At 44.2% G+C, this 14468-nt stretch overlaps 1 protein-coding gene across 2 annotated transcripts; it reads right to left on the bottom strand.

The window, feature by feature from the left end:
• Positions 1–307: 307 nt before the first annotated feature.
• LOC121066868 (L-threonine 3-dehydrogenase, mitochondrial) lies at positions 308–13378 on the bottom strand. Of its 2 annotated transcripts, XM_040550643.1 has the most exons (11): positions 13310–13378; positions 12426–12482; positions 11287–11398; positions 7842–8043; positions 7459–7501; positions 6054–6124; positions 5165–5314; positions 4904–5076; positions 4212–4302; positions 3455–3724; positions 308–3225 (listed from the first exon to the last, which is right to left on the bottom strand). In XM_040550643.1, the coding sequence occupies exons 4-11, from the start codon at positions 8023–8025 to the stop codon at positions 3086–3088; spliced, it is 1122 nt and encodes a 373-aa protein (XP_040406577.1). In that variant the 5' UTR covers positions 8026–8043; positions 11287–11398; positions 12426–12482; positions 13310–13378; the 3' UTR covers positions 308–3085. The 2 variants fall into 2 exon arrangements, with proteins under 2 accessions (XP_040406577.1, XP_040406579.1); XM_040550645.1 differs by lacking the exon at positions 13310–13378 and having other exon boundaries at positions 12422–12439.
• Between the last annotated feature and the right edge of the window lie 1090 nt (positions 13379–14468).

Below are 14468 nucleotides of genomic sequence, written 5' to 3'. Positions count from 1 at the left end.
GCGTCCACACACCTGCCTAGTGGCTCACGGACAATTAAAGGGTAACCATGTTGTAATTAAAGGGTAACCACACTGTATCTGCTCGTGAGCAACCGTCTGCTACACTCTGTGACTGGAATAATCAGCAGAAAGTCAAGTGTGCAAACAAATGTTTGGGAGTCACTGCCCCGACTGCCAAGGACAGGATGGATCTTTCTCGGCTTCAAAGCACCCACCACTTCTGCAGCTAAAGAAGAGGATTCAGCACCAACCAGCATCCTCCTGCACATGGCTCTTATATGCTCTAACAAAGGATGACAAACAAAGACACATCTACACAGAATTTTATTAAAGTAGGCTTCATCAGCAACTTGTACTATTTGAAAAAATATTCTTAACATCTTTTTTTTTCCTGAATAGGTAATGTAACAGCTGCAACGCTCAAAGGTCGTGAGAAGTCTCTGCCCAGAAGTCAAAGTTCATAGTGGTAGAAAAATACATTTTGTACCACACCAAATTGGTTTAATACAGAAAAACCTGTAACATACTTACAGCTGAAGTTATGGGAAGATGTAGAAAAAAATAAGACACAGGCATCATTGGTCACCGGTTAAAAACCAGAATTTCGAACAGGACTCAGACCATGTAGACAAGCCTAACCACACACCTTGACTGTCATCATCACGTCGTTATATCTGAACTGTCTACTGCAATATGGTTTATTTCAGATTTTGCAAAATAGAAGTTTCTTAAACTCCCGCTCCTAAATAAATCAGCAACTTTTGGCAGACAAACTTTAAAATGTCACAGGCTTGTTTTTCACCTGCGGTGCAACACCTTATCCAAAGCTTCCATGCAATGCCACAGCCAAGGACGGTTTGTTTCAGAAGAAAACATTTTTGCTCTTCACTCTTGCTGTTAACTAGAGCTTTGAACAAGGGTGAAGGGATAGGCCCCCTGACTTTCTTTGAATTAAAGAAATGGAGTCAGACCCATCGACAACTCTTTGCATTATTTTATGCTGGTCTTGTGGAACGGAAGCAATGAGGAGTCTGCAGAGTCTGAATTATGAAAGACTGGAATGGACGAGACATTTCATATCATATTAAAAGCCCTTCATCTGGCGGCTCAGCGTAACAGTTTACTAGGAGATAATCCTGTTTTGGCAGGGCAGAGAACAAAACTTGAGCCAGTCTTTTCTTGGATGTTATGAGTAACCCAACTTTGCTGGCCCACTGGGCCAAATATTAAACTTGAACAATTTGATAGTTACAACAGCGGCAGAGTTTAAAGAATTGATTTTTTTTTCCTGGAAACGTAAACATTATAAAAAAGTTTAAACAGGCCACAACCATAAAGGTTTTTAAGTTTAAATACCTGGGAAATTCATGCTTCACCAACAGATGAAACAGTAAGATACATACAAAAACAAGAGATACAAATTTAACATATGTTTAAAATAACTGGTTTTCACCACAGAATCTTTCTTTGAAGGTTACTTTCATGAGAAAACATATTCCCTGCAGCATGTAGACTCCCTCACAAGGAAGACTGAGGTCATGTCAGTCACTTACTGAAGAAACACTGCAGGGTTATAGAGTGTAGCAGACTTGCAACTACCAAAGCACTGTCACAGAAAACAAAGCAAACTATGTAGGCAAGAATGTACTCGAACATGACACCTACATGGGCCACTGGAGTATACAAGACAAAAAAAGATGGAGAGCTTCATATAGGGAATTTCCAGTCATTCTGAAAACCAAAGATTTTTCTTTGAAAAATAAATATAATCAAAGTTCCCAGATGTTGTTTCTCGAGGCATGCTATAGTAGCCAATGGCTCAGATTCACATCCATAGAGACTGGAATTTTACCTAAAATGGCCTTCCTGTCTCGCCAGTCCATCACTTCTCATTTTCAAAGTCTCCTAAGTAGCTTTTGGATAGACATCTTCTCTGCATGCATCTACTAAGATTCCCTTGTTAATCCTAGAATCTCCTGTGCATGGAACTCAATGAGTAGAACAGGCCTTAACTGTAGCTAGGAGATGGTTTCAGCCTCTGGATTCCTCTCTAAAGAACAGAAGCGTATGACAGTTACGCATAAATAGCATCTACAAATACATATGCAGTGTACACAGAAAAAGCAGTGAACGTGAACAGATTTCAAAGGCTGACTTGACTCTAATGTTAAAGTCTCCACCATCAGCCCACCTTTAAAACTTGCTCCAGGCAGTATGTCATTATGCCAGCGTGGCAAACAACTGGGATAACCAAAAGTAGTGCTAATGAACAATAACCCCATTCCTAGGCATTGCTTTCTTGAAATATACCCTGGATTCACACAAACATAACAGCTTTTTGGATTTCAGGTCTACCTCTGAGGTTAAACTGACAGCAGCAGCATTTGCAATAACAGGAAAAGCTTAGCTTGTAAACCCTGTTATTTTTAAAGCATAATGAGAATTCAGGTCCTATTCCCCTTCACATTTATAGGCATTATAAGAATAACGGTACTTAGTATGCCCTATGTATAGAAAAGTATGTTTTTACAGCACTATATATATATAAATATGAACTACTAACCAAAGTTTGATTTCAAACTAGAATTGCAACAACCCCTGCCTGCAACCTGGAAATGTGAAGTAGCTCTTGTATCTCCTGTCTGTAAGCAGAGAAAAAAAAAGGGTTGTATCTTACTACGATCTAATAACCTCCACTAGGGAAATGAAAAACATATCATTAACTCTGTGGGATCTGACTGAAACCCCATGACTGACAGTATCGCCTCACGCTGTTTGCCAGATAAGAGCCAGGCAGCAAGAATGATTGGAGATTCATCAGCCAGGAGTAGGTGGCTTTTGTTCCCAGTTGCTTAAGTGTGAAAGTTCAAGAATTATGTGTTTGTCATAGGTGCTGTGCTTGGAGACAGCACCTAATGGTGTCATTTATCTACTAGGACATTAGAGCTACAGTATGTTTCTGCCCAACTCCATTGCTACTTATGAAACTAATAATTGGCATGCTCTAGGACTCGTAAATTATAAACTAATTTAGCCATTTCTTCCTGGTCCTCTGTGGAAATCTGGAAACATCTGAAAAAATTTTTCAGTTAGCTTGAGCAATCCTGGAATCAGACCCAAGGAAGCTAAACATTGTAGACACCAACTCAGGGAGGTCATAATCATGTTTCCATCCCCAGTCCCTCCGGGCATTGCTGTCATCAAAGTTCATTGGCCAGCTGTCAGCTGCAGTGAAAAGAAAGAAACAAGGAACATGAGGTTTGGGAAAAATCCCTTCAAACTACAAGGTGTTATCATCACTGGCCATTTGAACTACAAAAGATGAATTTCAGGCCATAAGACTTGAACTGTACAGCAGCAATTTCCAAGTGTCTAAAAAGAAAACATTGTTTTGTCCTTGACATACAGAAATCTGAAGTTTTCACTTACCCATTGCCAAGAAGCCGATACTAACCTATGGCCTGCCTGACTTCATCCACGTTGTAGGTCACCTGAAGCTCAGGAACATGCTTCTGCACCTCTTGTGCCAGCTCTTCAGGGGTGAAGCTCATGGCACTGATGTTGTATGTCCTCATGCTCAACGCCTCTGCGGGGGCCTCCATGACCTCTAGAGTTGCTTTCAGACAGTCATCAATATACATCATAGGGAGCCGGGTGTCTGGCTTCAGGTTGCATTGAAATTTGCCGGTCTTTATGGCATCATGGAAAATCTGGACAGCATAATCTGTGGAAAAGTGCAGCGGATGTGTGCGCTCATCTGCCCCAATCCATTGCTCACTTCAAGACAGTCAACACTCCTCAGATCACCTCCAAAGTCTTCTGTCTAGGAGGGGAACTCCTAGCAGGAGAACCGTATATGATTTACACTATACAGCAGGAGTGCAAGAAGCTATCCCAAACCATCGCAATGACATTCTGGCATTTACACGTTGCAGCAAGACAGCAGAGTTAGAAATATGTTTTAAAGGAAATGGACTTAATAAGCATATCTAAGCCAAACTCTCTCAGATAGCACTTAAAGACTACAGAAGTACACCCTAAGTTGCAGTGGACAAAAGTATCGTCATAACCTTCAGTTCAAACAGGATCTCTACACTGATGTTCTACATGGTTGCAGATTAAATTCTACAAACTGGTTAAAAATGACTGCATTGGTTTATGTTTTTGCTATCCTTGCCTGCAACACTGAGAAATACACACAAGCCGCTTACCAGTTGTTCCCCCTCCGGGCTGAGAATCAGCAGATATAATTCCTGGGTACCTCAGGCAGCGGAAGTCTAGGCCGTATCGGTAATGGTAGTACTAAAGAGGGAGGAAGAAAAAGTTTTATACAACAAGACTGAGCCAAACAACTCACTGCTTCCACAGCAATCTCCCACAAGATGAACCTTGATTCTGTAACCTTCCCATGGCAGGGAAGGAAGGCAAGGAATTACTGATCAGTCCGCATTCTGTCAAGTAACTGATCTTTCTGCTCCTCCTTTTCTAGTTTTCATTCACATCAGTAGATATGGATTGACTTTTACCACAAGGTTTAGATCTAATGTTCAGAAACCAATAATTGCCAGGTTTCTGAGACATTTCAAATTAATACAGCCTTCAGACCCGCCACTGTCCTTCTTAAACTTAAGATGTGAAGAAATTGTCTGTAACAGCTTTAACGATTTCATGCTTCTAGAAAAAATACAAAGCCAATAGAGAAGTTATGAATGTACAATCTCAGATGGCTTTGACTTTGGAGAGGGTTTTTGTTTTCATGATGTGACAAACCACTACAGACTACAATAGAAGACTAAAGCCTAAAAGGAAGGAAAGAAAGGGGGGAAACTACTGCAATGAGAAATCTTCCAGAATCAGTGAAGTTCTCACTGAACTTTCATGAAAGCAAAATAAAAGTTCTCACCTCTCCCATGAGCTCAGCGTGAACCTTGGAGACGCCATAGATCGTCCTTGGCCTCTGAATGCAGAGATCAGGAGTTGGATCTCGAGGAGAGGTGGGTCCAAAGGCTCCAATAGTGCTTGGAACAAAGAGTCGCAAATTGTGCTCAGCTGCAATATCCAGAACATTGTGTAAACCTGAAACAATAACAGGATTTAATCAGAACATCCACTGCGCTCTCTCAAGCCTTTGTAGGAATCACAAACTTGAAACCTTGTCACATACCAGTAATATTTACAGCTCTGGCTAGAGGGACGTTTGCTTCTCCAACAGCACTGAGCAAAGCGCTATAGTGGAACAGCCAAGTTATGCGATTATTCACCACTATCTCACGCAGATTCTTGTAGTCCAAGATATCTGAGTAGATAAAAGGGCCTAAAAGAAATGAAACCAGAAGGAAACTTAATGACAAGAAAAACAGAAGAGTTCTACATGATACTCATAGATTGCTGATTCTTGCCCATTCCTCTACTTTGAATTTGACTTTGAAATTTGACTGTACAGCAAAATACACACCTTCTAACAGCAACAGCCTAATGATTAGTAGATAAATAGCAGAAAGTAAGGTAAACTGCTGCCTTTGCCTCAACAACACATTGATCCAAGAATTCCTGTTTTATCCAGTCAATGGCATGAGAAAAAGGAACATTAACATATATTATTCAGATATCTAAGTACATCATTAAACAGTGACAAGAAAAACATGATTAAGTTTCTAAAGAAAATACAAGAAAAACAATTTTACATGCATTTTGTCATCTAAATTGCCTCAGCTTGGGAAAAAGGGCACATATTTAATTTCCAACCTGTCCCCTCCAAAAGAATAAACATCTCTTTTTAAAGCAGGAACACAAAAGACAATTGACTTGAGTGCTTCAGTCAAAGTGGCAAAGAGACAGTGAAAAATGCAGAGAAAAATATTGAGAAAAAAGGAATAACTGATATATGAAGTCAGTATCTGGGCAAGACTTCAAACCACGAAGGCACTATCCAGAAGTTTCAAAAAACAGTTTGTACAGTTTCATTCACTCTTCATTTAGACTTGAGTAATCAGTTTATCAACATCAGAGGTGAAGTCAAGGTTTTTTTTCCATATGTTCCCCCAGTCACTTACCACTATGAAAAACATGATCCGCAGGCTTTCTAATGTCAGACAAGATCACATTGTTCTTTCCAAATCGTTTCCTGTATAAAAATACCCACACGGTACAGTGAGTCCACAGTCTTTATGATAATTTATGAGTTGCTATTTTGTTATTTTGTTTACCAAGAGCAATATCAGAAGAACAACAGTTTCCACGAGGAAATCAGTTATTCTATTAAAAAAATAAAAAAATGTTCTCTTCAGCGTCAATATAGCATCTTCGAAAATTAGTAAACTACTCCTTGTAGTCCTTTTACTGAAAGACTGCATCTCATACGTAAGTCTTTAAGATAATGAAAATCAGTAGAGAAAAAAACTCTTTCCTACCCTCTTCTCACCACAAGTTGTACCCTGAGAATCTAGTCCCCTACAGACACCAAAAAGCATATGCCACGGGGCTTGCTGTAACTGCAGCTATTTTTATATCAACAGGGTAAATACAGCTGATAAGTAATCTCTGACTTGTACTGCTCTAATCAGCACAAGGCTGTCTTGGAGAGCAAGACTGTCGGAATTGGAGTACATTCCAGCCTTCCATTGTTTGCACGATTTCATAGAAATGACTGAAATCATTCAATCCATACCATGGTGTTGAATACAGCAAGTTTGCTCACTTTTGATCATAGTCCAAATCCTCTGCAACAAACACTGTCTACAAGCGATACTCTGGAGCTGAGTGGATGTACATATAAACCACAATATAGTCAAGGAAGATATCTTGGACCGTTTTACATTTATTGATTTACTGCTTCTGCTGCATCAGTTCATCTTTCACCAAATTATAAAATATTAGGGTACAAGGTCTTGAAGTTTTATTTTTATTTGCACTGTACTAAACAAGGCACCTTATGCCTGAAGTTACATAACTGAAATTCTCAGAGAGACAAGTCAGCAGTTGCAAAGCCTGGCAATTAGCTGGGCAATTAGCATAGGACTACACATTTTTTCAAGTGGATGTTTGTACTTTTTCCTCTCCCACGGTATCCGCATAAAACCCCAAATTTTGTCTTTCCTGAGCATGGAAACGCAGCCCTATTTGGCTGAGCGCCCTCTGAGGATTCAGATTCTGAATACTTCCATTTAACTGGAAACAAACTGAACCCAGTGGCTAGTCTCCTAGACAAAATTATGTTATTTTGGGAACTGTGACCAATGTACATACAGAAAGTACATCAGTGAACATAGAACAAGCACAGGAGTAAAAAATAAAAAGATGGCAAAAGTATAAAGTTGTTTACAAAACCAAGAGGCAAAAAACTCTAAAATCATCACCGGGATTGTTTTAAAAACAGCTTTCCTGAAAATTTTTTCTTCTACAAGTTGTGGCTAAAGCTTGAACTCCTCACTAATAGCAAGTCAAAGAATCATGACGTACCTCAGAAGCGTAGCGAGTCCCACTCCAAGCTGGCCAAGGCCACCTAAAACAGGAGAAAAAAAATCAGAGAAGAGGTGGTATCAGAACACAGTATTGAAGTGTTATATGCATTATATCACAAATGAGTACTATTTGTCTTCTCAGAGAGAAGAGCTTTAAACTGTCCTCAAGGAAAACCCAATGAACTGGTTTTAGATTTCTGGAATAAAAATAAAAAGCAAGTTCACATGGAGCACCATTCAGGAGAGACCACAACTCCAGTATATTTTGTTTGGATTTTTTTGTCGAAGTATTTTTGCTTCTGTTAATCTGCTCACTGGAGAGGGAGGAGGGGAGCATGGAACTTGACTGAGAAGCAATACAGTTATGATAGGAATGCTGACCTGTAATTAGCACCCGAGGATGATCTGACTCCGAAAAAGAAACTGAGTGATAGCTAGCATCAGAGGCCACCTGGCGGGGCGAGACGCCGATGCATCGAACGGGCACGATGGAAATCCCACACCCACAACCAGAGCTTTGTAGCAGCTGGCTGACAGCTCTGCTCACGTTTTTGACAACTGGCATCTTCCTTCTTCAATTAGGCTGTGAGAACAAGAGAAGTTATTAGTCGTAAGTGACTCAACCACATTGAATGTTTTAAATACTCCCTTAGAATACTCTAAAGAGTTTAAAAGAGGTCTGATGCAATCCAAATCCTAGCTGATGTGCCAACTGAGAGCCACGTCTGCTAGAAGCAGCCTGCGAAGTAACATGAATAGAGGTAATGTATTCAACAGAGAGTGCAGGAAAATATCCACAGCCCCAGCCCAGGGTCCAGTATAATGAACAGTGAGAATACAGTCCAAGTTTAAACCTTTTACACTAGAAACTGTGATTCAAAGCACAACCGACAGCAAATGCAGAATTCAACAAGTTCACCTACTGTGACTACACAGCTTCACTGTAGGTATTTGTGAGCGAAAGTTTTGTGAACTGCCACAAATAAGCTAACCTTAGCATTGCATCAGCAAGATTCTCTCAAACCAACAGTGGCAAAACTCAGCCTCTTTAGAGAGCACTGCTTTGCTCAAAACTAACGTGCATGATGGACAGCACCAGGAAAGCAAAGGAGAAGCTGTGTTTTATTTACTCAGGACTAGTTCCTAATTACTTCACAAAAAAAGCCATGATTCATAAATAAGACACTGCAAAAGTATCCCTAAATTATCCTGAGCTATACGCAAGTTAGGTTTTCTGTCTCCCCAGATCTTTCCTACTGGGAAAGGAAATGAAGAAAAGTTTGCTGAAAAATTGTCAGCAAATAAATTGCACATGCATATGCAATCGGCCTTTTGTGAGGTTATATTTTCCTTCTTTCAAATACAGTTCATAAGGCACAGCCACTAAAATTCTTCCTTACCTCGCCTCAGACTTTTAACCATCTTCCCCAAAGTGATACAACGAACAAACTCCAAAATGAAGACACCCTTTAAAAATAGCTTACATTTAAAACTGGGATTATGCTGTCAATTCCTTTCTCATGTGTTCTTGTTGCATATATTATAAGTAAAAGAATCGGGGAGTAGGAAGGACACAACAAGAAATTATGGCAGCTAGCTAATGCAATGAATTCCAGCAGCACCAATTTATAATACGCATAGAAAAGCGAACAGCTAATTAACTTGGCTGTTCCTTTCACTTAAGGCAACACAAAAAGGAGAAGTCTTCTGATACTTCAAGGAGATCTGCTGTTTAAATACAGAAGACCTGCTAAACCACCTATCGCGGGGTTAATAAGACCCGCAAGAACTGTGAATGATTAAAAAAAATCACATTTGCACATTAAAACGCAAAAAGACTTATTCTGAAGTGCATCTTCTTCATTTCATCCTCCTTTTTAGACTTCTTTATTCAACTGTTTACTGCATTGAGAAGCAGGGTCAATTAGTGCCCTGACGAATTCACCATGCCTCTGCTGCACCTCACGGCCACAAAGCCAGTACAGGGATCGGTCTCCCTGATCATAGGTTTGATCTGTCACAGCCGTATCTCTCCTGTCACAGTGCTAGAGGCAACTGCTCTAATCTCCTCTGGGCTTTGCACAGCTCTTTAATTCCTGGTTATACACCAACCCAGTACTGAGAGACCTGGGCACAGCAGGGAGAGCCCAGCCTGGGGCCCCCAGGGTGCTGCTGTGCCCGGAGCCCCCGTGCTGTGAGGAGAGGCTGCGAGAGCTGGGGCTGCTGGGCCTGGAGCAGAGGAGGCTCCGGGGGAGCTCCCCCATGGCCGTCAGTACCCGCAGGGAGGTGCGGAGAGGCCGGAGCCGGGCTCTGCTCAGCGGTGCCCAGGGCCAGGCCCAGAGGCCCCGGGCCCAGCCTGGAGCCCCGGCGGCTCCCCCTGCCCCTCAGGCAGCACTGCTGGGCTGGGCGGGTGCAGGAGCCCTGGCACGGGCTGCCCCGAGAGGGGCCGGGGGCTGCTCCCTGGAGAGCTCCCCGAGCCCAGGGCTGTGGGGCTGGGCACCCTGCTGGGGCAGGTGGGGACAGGGGCATCCAGGGGTGTCCCCTGCCTCAGCCCTGCTGTGATTCTGTGATGTCCAGCCAAGGCACTCATGAGGTTTCTCTCCCCTCTGAGCCCAGCTCACAAAACAGATGTGTTCTTGATATTTTTAAGACTCAGTCCCTATCAAATTCACTGAAGTGAGCCACGAGCTGCTGAAGTAGCTGAGGGTAGAAGAGGAGGAAGACAGCAGGCAAACATATCCAGGCAATACATAGGACATATTTCTCCTTAGGAAACCAACATAAGAAAACTGGCAGCACCAGCACCTTAAAGAGCCATGATAATCCCTTCTTGTTTCAGAATGGGATACGAAAATCCTTATAGTACTAAGGGAGACTCATGAGATCTGTTTCCCAAAGTTTCCCCTCACAGGACCTGAACAGGCATTTTACATTCTGAGCTCTAGATGCAGAGTACACAAATTAAAGTTACAAAAATGCCATGTTAGGATCAAGTTGGTTTCCCACTCAATAGACTGGTTTCTCCAAATTCACTTGTGGAATAAACACACAGTCTTATGCTAAGAATTTACTTGCAAGTCTAGGCTGACTCAAAAGAACAGTAAACATTTCATACCAGACACTGAAAAACCCTTAGTTTATCAAGCAGTACAACTAAATATAAAAATACCACCTATGACATGCATTTCTTGCTGTGTCAGATAGGAAGGGAAAAATGGTGTAACTAGCTACTAAATTCTAAAAATTATCATCAAATGCACAGATATATAAAGACATTAACACTATCCCTTAAAAACACTTCCCCAAATTAACCATAAGATATAGCTAGCCCTGACACAAAACTTTCATTCACTTTTCATTACCTTTCAAGAGCAAGTTGGACAGAAAATCCCATTCTGCTAGATCAACATTTCTCATTTTAAAGAACTTCAAGGAGTTGTTAACAGCACTGAACACAAAAAGCATTAATTTAACTGATGTGAAAATTTTGATTTTGGGGGTAGGTTTCTTTTTCTGCCTGTCCCAAAGTTAAATATTTTTGTACATTTAGGGAATGGAGAGAAAAAAAAGATATATATATGTATGTATCCTACCCCCACCAATTCCTATATTACTTTCTAACTAGCTTTGCAGTCACTCATTTTACTCACTGACTGAAATTGATAATAAAAAATAACTCTCTTGTTTTCCAAATTAAGTTAAATGAGGAAGCTTTATCCTGAAACATGGCTGTTATTTCCCCCAGCCTGCTAATCCAAATTAACAACCAGCACTAATTTTAAGGATTATGAAATACACCCTAGACCATTTTCTCTTCTGCACTCACCTGCCCCTCAGCTGGCAATAGGGCAGAAGCAAACTGGAAATGGCAATTTATAGGACACTGCCTCTTTGGAAAGCCAATCAAAATGTGACAGAAAGTAGGAGTTGTCCCACACCTTAAAAAAAAAAAAAAAAAAGTGTGTGCGTGAGAGCAGCAGCAGCCAGGGATATCACTTTGTTCACATTTGCTTTATTTTGAAATGTCTGTAACTTTGTGATAGGTAGAGGTCTCTGAAGCTATGCAGCCAGGTCCTTTAACTAACAGGAGCATTCAAGGGTCATAACTGAAGGACAGGTTTTAAACTAATTAGTTGCAACACAAAGGATTAGTATAAAACCAACACATGTTCAAATGTAGAGCAATAATCTATCTCCCTTGGATAGCAAGAAATTTTTAAGGTTTGTAAGAAGATTAAAGTACAGGGAGAGGGAAAATAGGGAAAAAATGAAAAAATTGAACATCTTAAAAAAACCACACCAACATTTAGCAAGTTATCTGCCATCCGCTGTCCCATCATGAGCTTTCAGAAGTGTTACATAAGTGGCAAGCACCTATTGCTCATATAAAACACAAAAACATGTTTATAGGAGCTCGTAGTTTCTTGTGTATTAGTTATTAATAGAACATTACAGTGATAAGAACGATAAGAAACTCATGAGGTTGTTCTGGAAAATCCCATTAATAGAAAGTTTTGGAGAACATGGGAGAGGGAGAAGAGGAGGGTCAGACCCCGAAACAAAACCTCCTGCAGCAATCCCAGGGGCTGCACTGCTGCTGAGACACCACAGGATGCTTCTACACAAAGCTATCCACAGCAGTCCCGAAGCTGCCTCTTTCAAAGAAAGCTGTGATACTTCCCAGGGCATGGGGTCTCACAGATTCCCAGCCACCAGTTTTTTTCAAAACAGCCTCACGCATACGGCCTGCACCGACACGCTGAGCTCCACGCTATTGCTCTCAGCCCACTTTGGCTCCACAACACACAGTTTCTGCCTCAAGAGCTGAAGAAGGGCTTATGCACTTGAAAGCTCCTCTATTTTTTTTTCCAACTGTATCAAGAAGAGCTCCAGTGGAAAAACACTGCCAGCCTCGGGTGTCCAGAAGATGAAGCACACGTCACTCCGCAGGAAAGCCTTACTCACTGGTGCCCAGGCACTGCCAACTGGAAAATCCACCGGATCACACTGGGAATGCTCAACCTGCAACAAGTAGGGGACACTCTCAGCTCAAATACCACTTAAAGCAGCCTGCACAGCCAGAAAGCCATCCCGCATCTCCTCTTGGTCTTTTCTGTAGTTCGGAGAGCCCCGAGCGGGGGCTGCCGGACCCTGCTCCCTCCTCGTGTCCCCTGGTACGGGCAGAGAGGAGCGTGGCCAGGCTGCACGCTGCGCCTGTTATCTCTGGCTCGCACATGGGCTGCGGCAGACAGCTGTTGGCCGAGCTACGTTAAAATAACCTTGAGGCACACACACGGCCACCACGGCTTGATTTTCAGAGGGGACGACGCCGGAGCCCTGCGAAGGAATGATGCCAGCCAGAAATCAGGCCTCGGCACCCCAAATAAAGCCAGATTATATAAATTGCTGAAAAGCATGGTGCTCTGGGAGCGGATAAGAGCTACTTTATACGTGGCCTTTAGGATAAAACAAAGAGGCCAGTATGAGTTATATGCATGATGAAGCCTGCAAGCTCACAACACATCTCCCGTAAAACGGCGTCCCTCCTGCAACTGGGCTAAAAAAGAGCAAAAAGCGTTAAAGCCTGAAGCGCTGCTGGGTCGCATCGGGCTCAGGGGGCTAAAATAAAATGAAAAGGAGGGGAGCAAAGGGGGGCACCGCACCCCCAGCCCCGCACCGCCCTGCTGCTCCCGGCAGCCCCAAAAGGGCTTCCAAAAAAAGACAGTCATTCAGGCTCTGGGGACCGGGACCAGGATCAGGGCCAGGACCAGGACCAGGACCAGGATCAGGATCAGGATCAGGATGAGGACCAGGACCAGGACCAGGACCAGGACCAGCCCCACTCTCACCCGCCGAGCTCCCGCCGCCGCCAGCCCCCGCTGCCTCTCGCCCGCCGCCGTTCCCCCAAAGGCTGAAAGGGGGGAGGTGGGGAAAGGGGAGGTGGGAGAGGAGGAGCTGAAGCCCAACGTCACGGGGAGGAGAATTTGGGAGTGACGTCACACATTTGGGCGTGACGTCATGGCTCGTAAAGGGAGCTGCTTCGTTAGGGATCGGGGGCTCAGCGACAGGGCTTGAACAGGGGGTGTGGGGTGGGCAGCGGTGGTGCAAGGTACTGGTGTGCCAGTGCCTACAGGGCTGTGGGAGAGGCGGGGGGGGGGGGGGGGGACTGGGGACTTAATCGGGGTCTGTAGGGACAGGACAGGGGTATTGGTGCTGGGTCCGGTCCTGTTTGACACCTTTATTAATAGCCTGGATAATGGGGCACAGCGCACCCTCAGCAAGGCTGCAGATGACACACAGCTGGGGGGAGCGGTGGATATGCCGGAGGGCCGTGCTGGCATCCCGAGGGACCTGGGCAGGCAGGAGAGGGGGGCTGACACAAACCTGCAGCTCGACAAGGAGAAGCCCAAAGCCCTGCCCCTGGGGAGGAACAGGCCCAGCACCCGGACAGGCTGGGGGCACCCAGCTGGAAAGTGGCTCTGCAGAAATGGACCTGGGGGCCTGGGGGGCACTGAGATGAACGTGAGCTAGCGATGGGACCCTGGGCAAAAAAAGGGCTGCTTTAGGCAAAGCATCGCCTGCAGGCTGGGGGGCAGAATCCTGCCCCTCTGCTCAGCCCTGGTGAGGCTGCACCTGGAGTGCTGGGACCAGTCCTGGGCCGCCCAGTACAAGAGGGACATGGACATACTGGAGAGAGTCCAGTGAAGAACTGGAGGATTTCTTCTATTACGGATGGCTGCGAGATCTGGGGCTGCTGGGCCTGGAGCAGAGGAGGCTCCGGGGGAGCTCCCCCATGGCCGTCAGTACCCGCAGGGAGGTGCGGAGAGGCCGGAGCCGGGCTCTGCTCAGCGGTGCCCAGGGCCAGGCCCAGAGGCCCCGGGCCCAGCCTGGAGCCCCGGCGGCTCCCCCTGCCCCTCAGGCAGCACTGCTGGGCTGGGCGGGTGCCGGAGCCCTGGCACGGGCTGCCCCGAGAGGGGACAGGGGCAGCCAGGGGTCCCTTCCAACCTC

This window comes from Cygnus olor, chromosome 3, assembly GCF_009769625.2.
Source record: "Cygnus olor isolate bCygOlo1 chromosome 3, bCygOlo1.pri.v2, whole genome shotgun sequence".
NCBI lineage: Eukaryota > Metazoa > Chordata > Aves > Anseriformes > Anatidae > Cygnus > Cygnus olor.
Note: the sequence above shows the minus strand (reverse complement) of the source record. Positions and strands in the feature narration are given on the sequence as shown.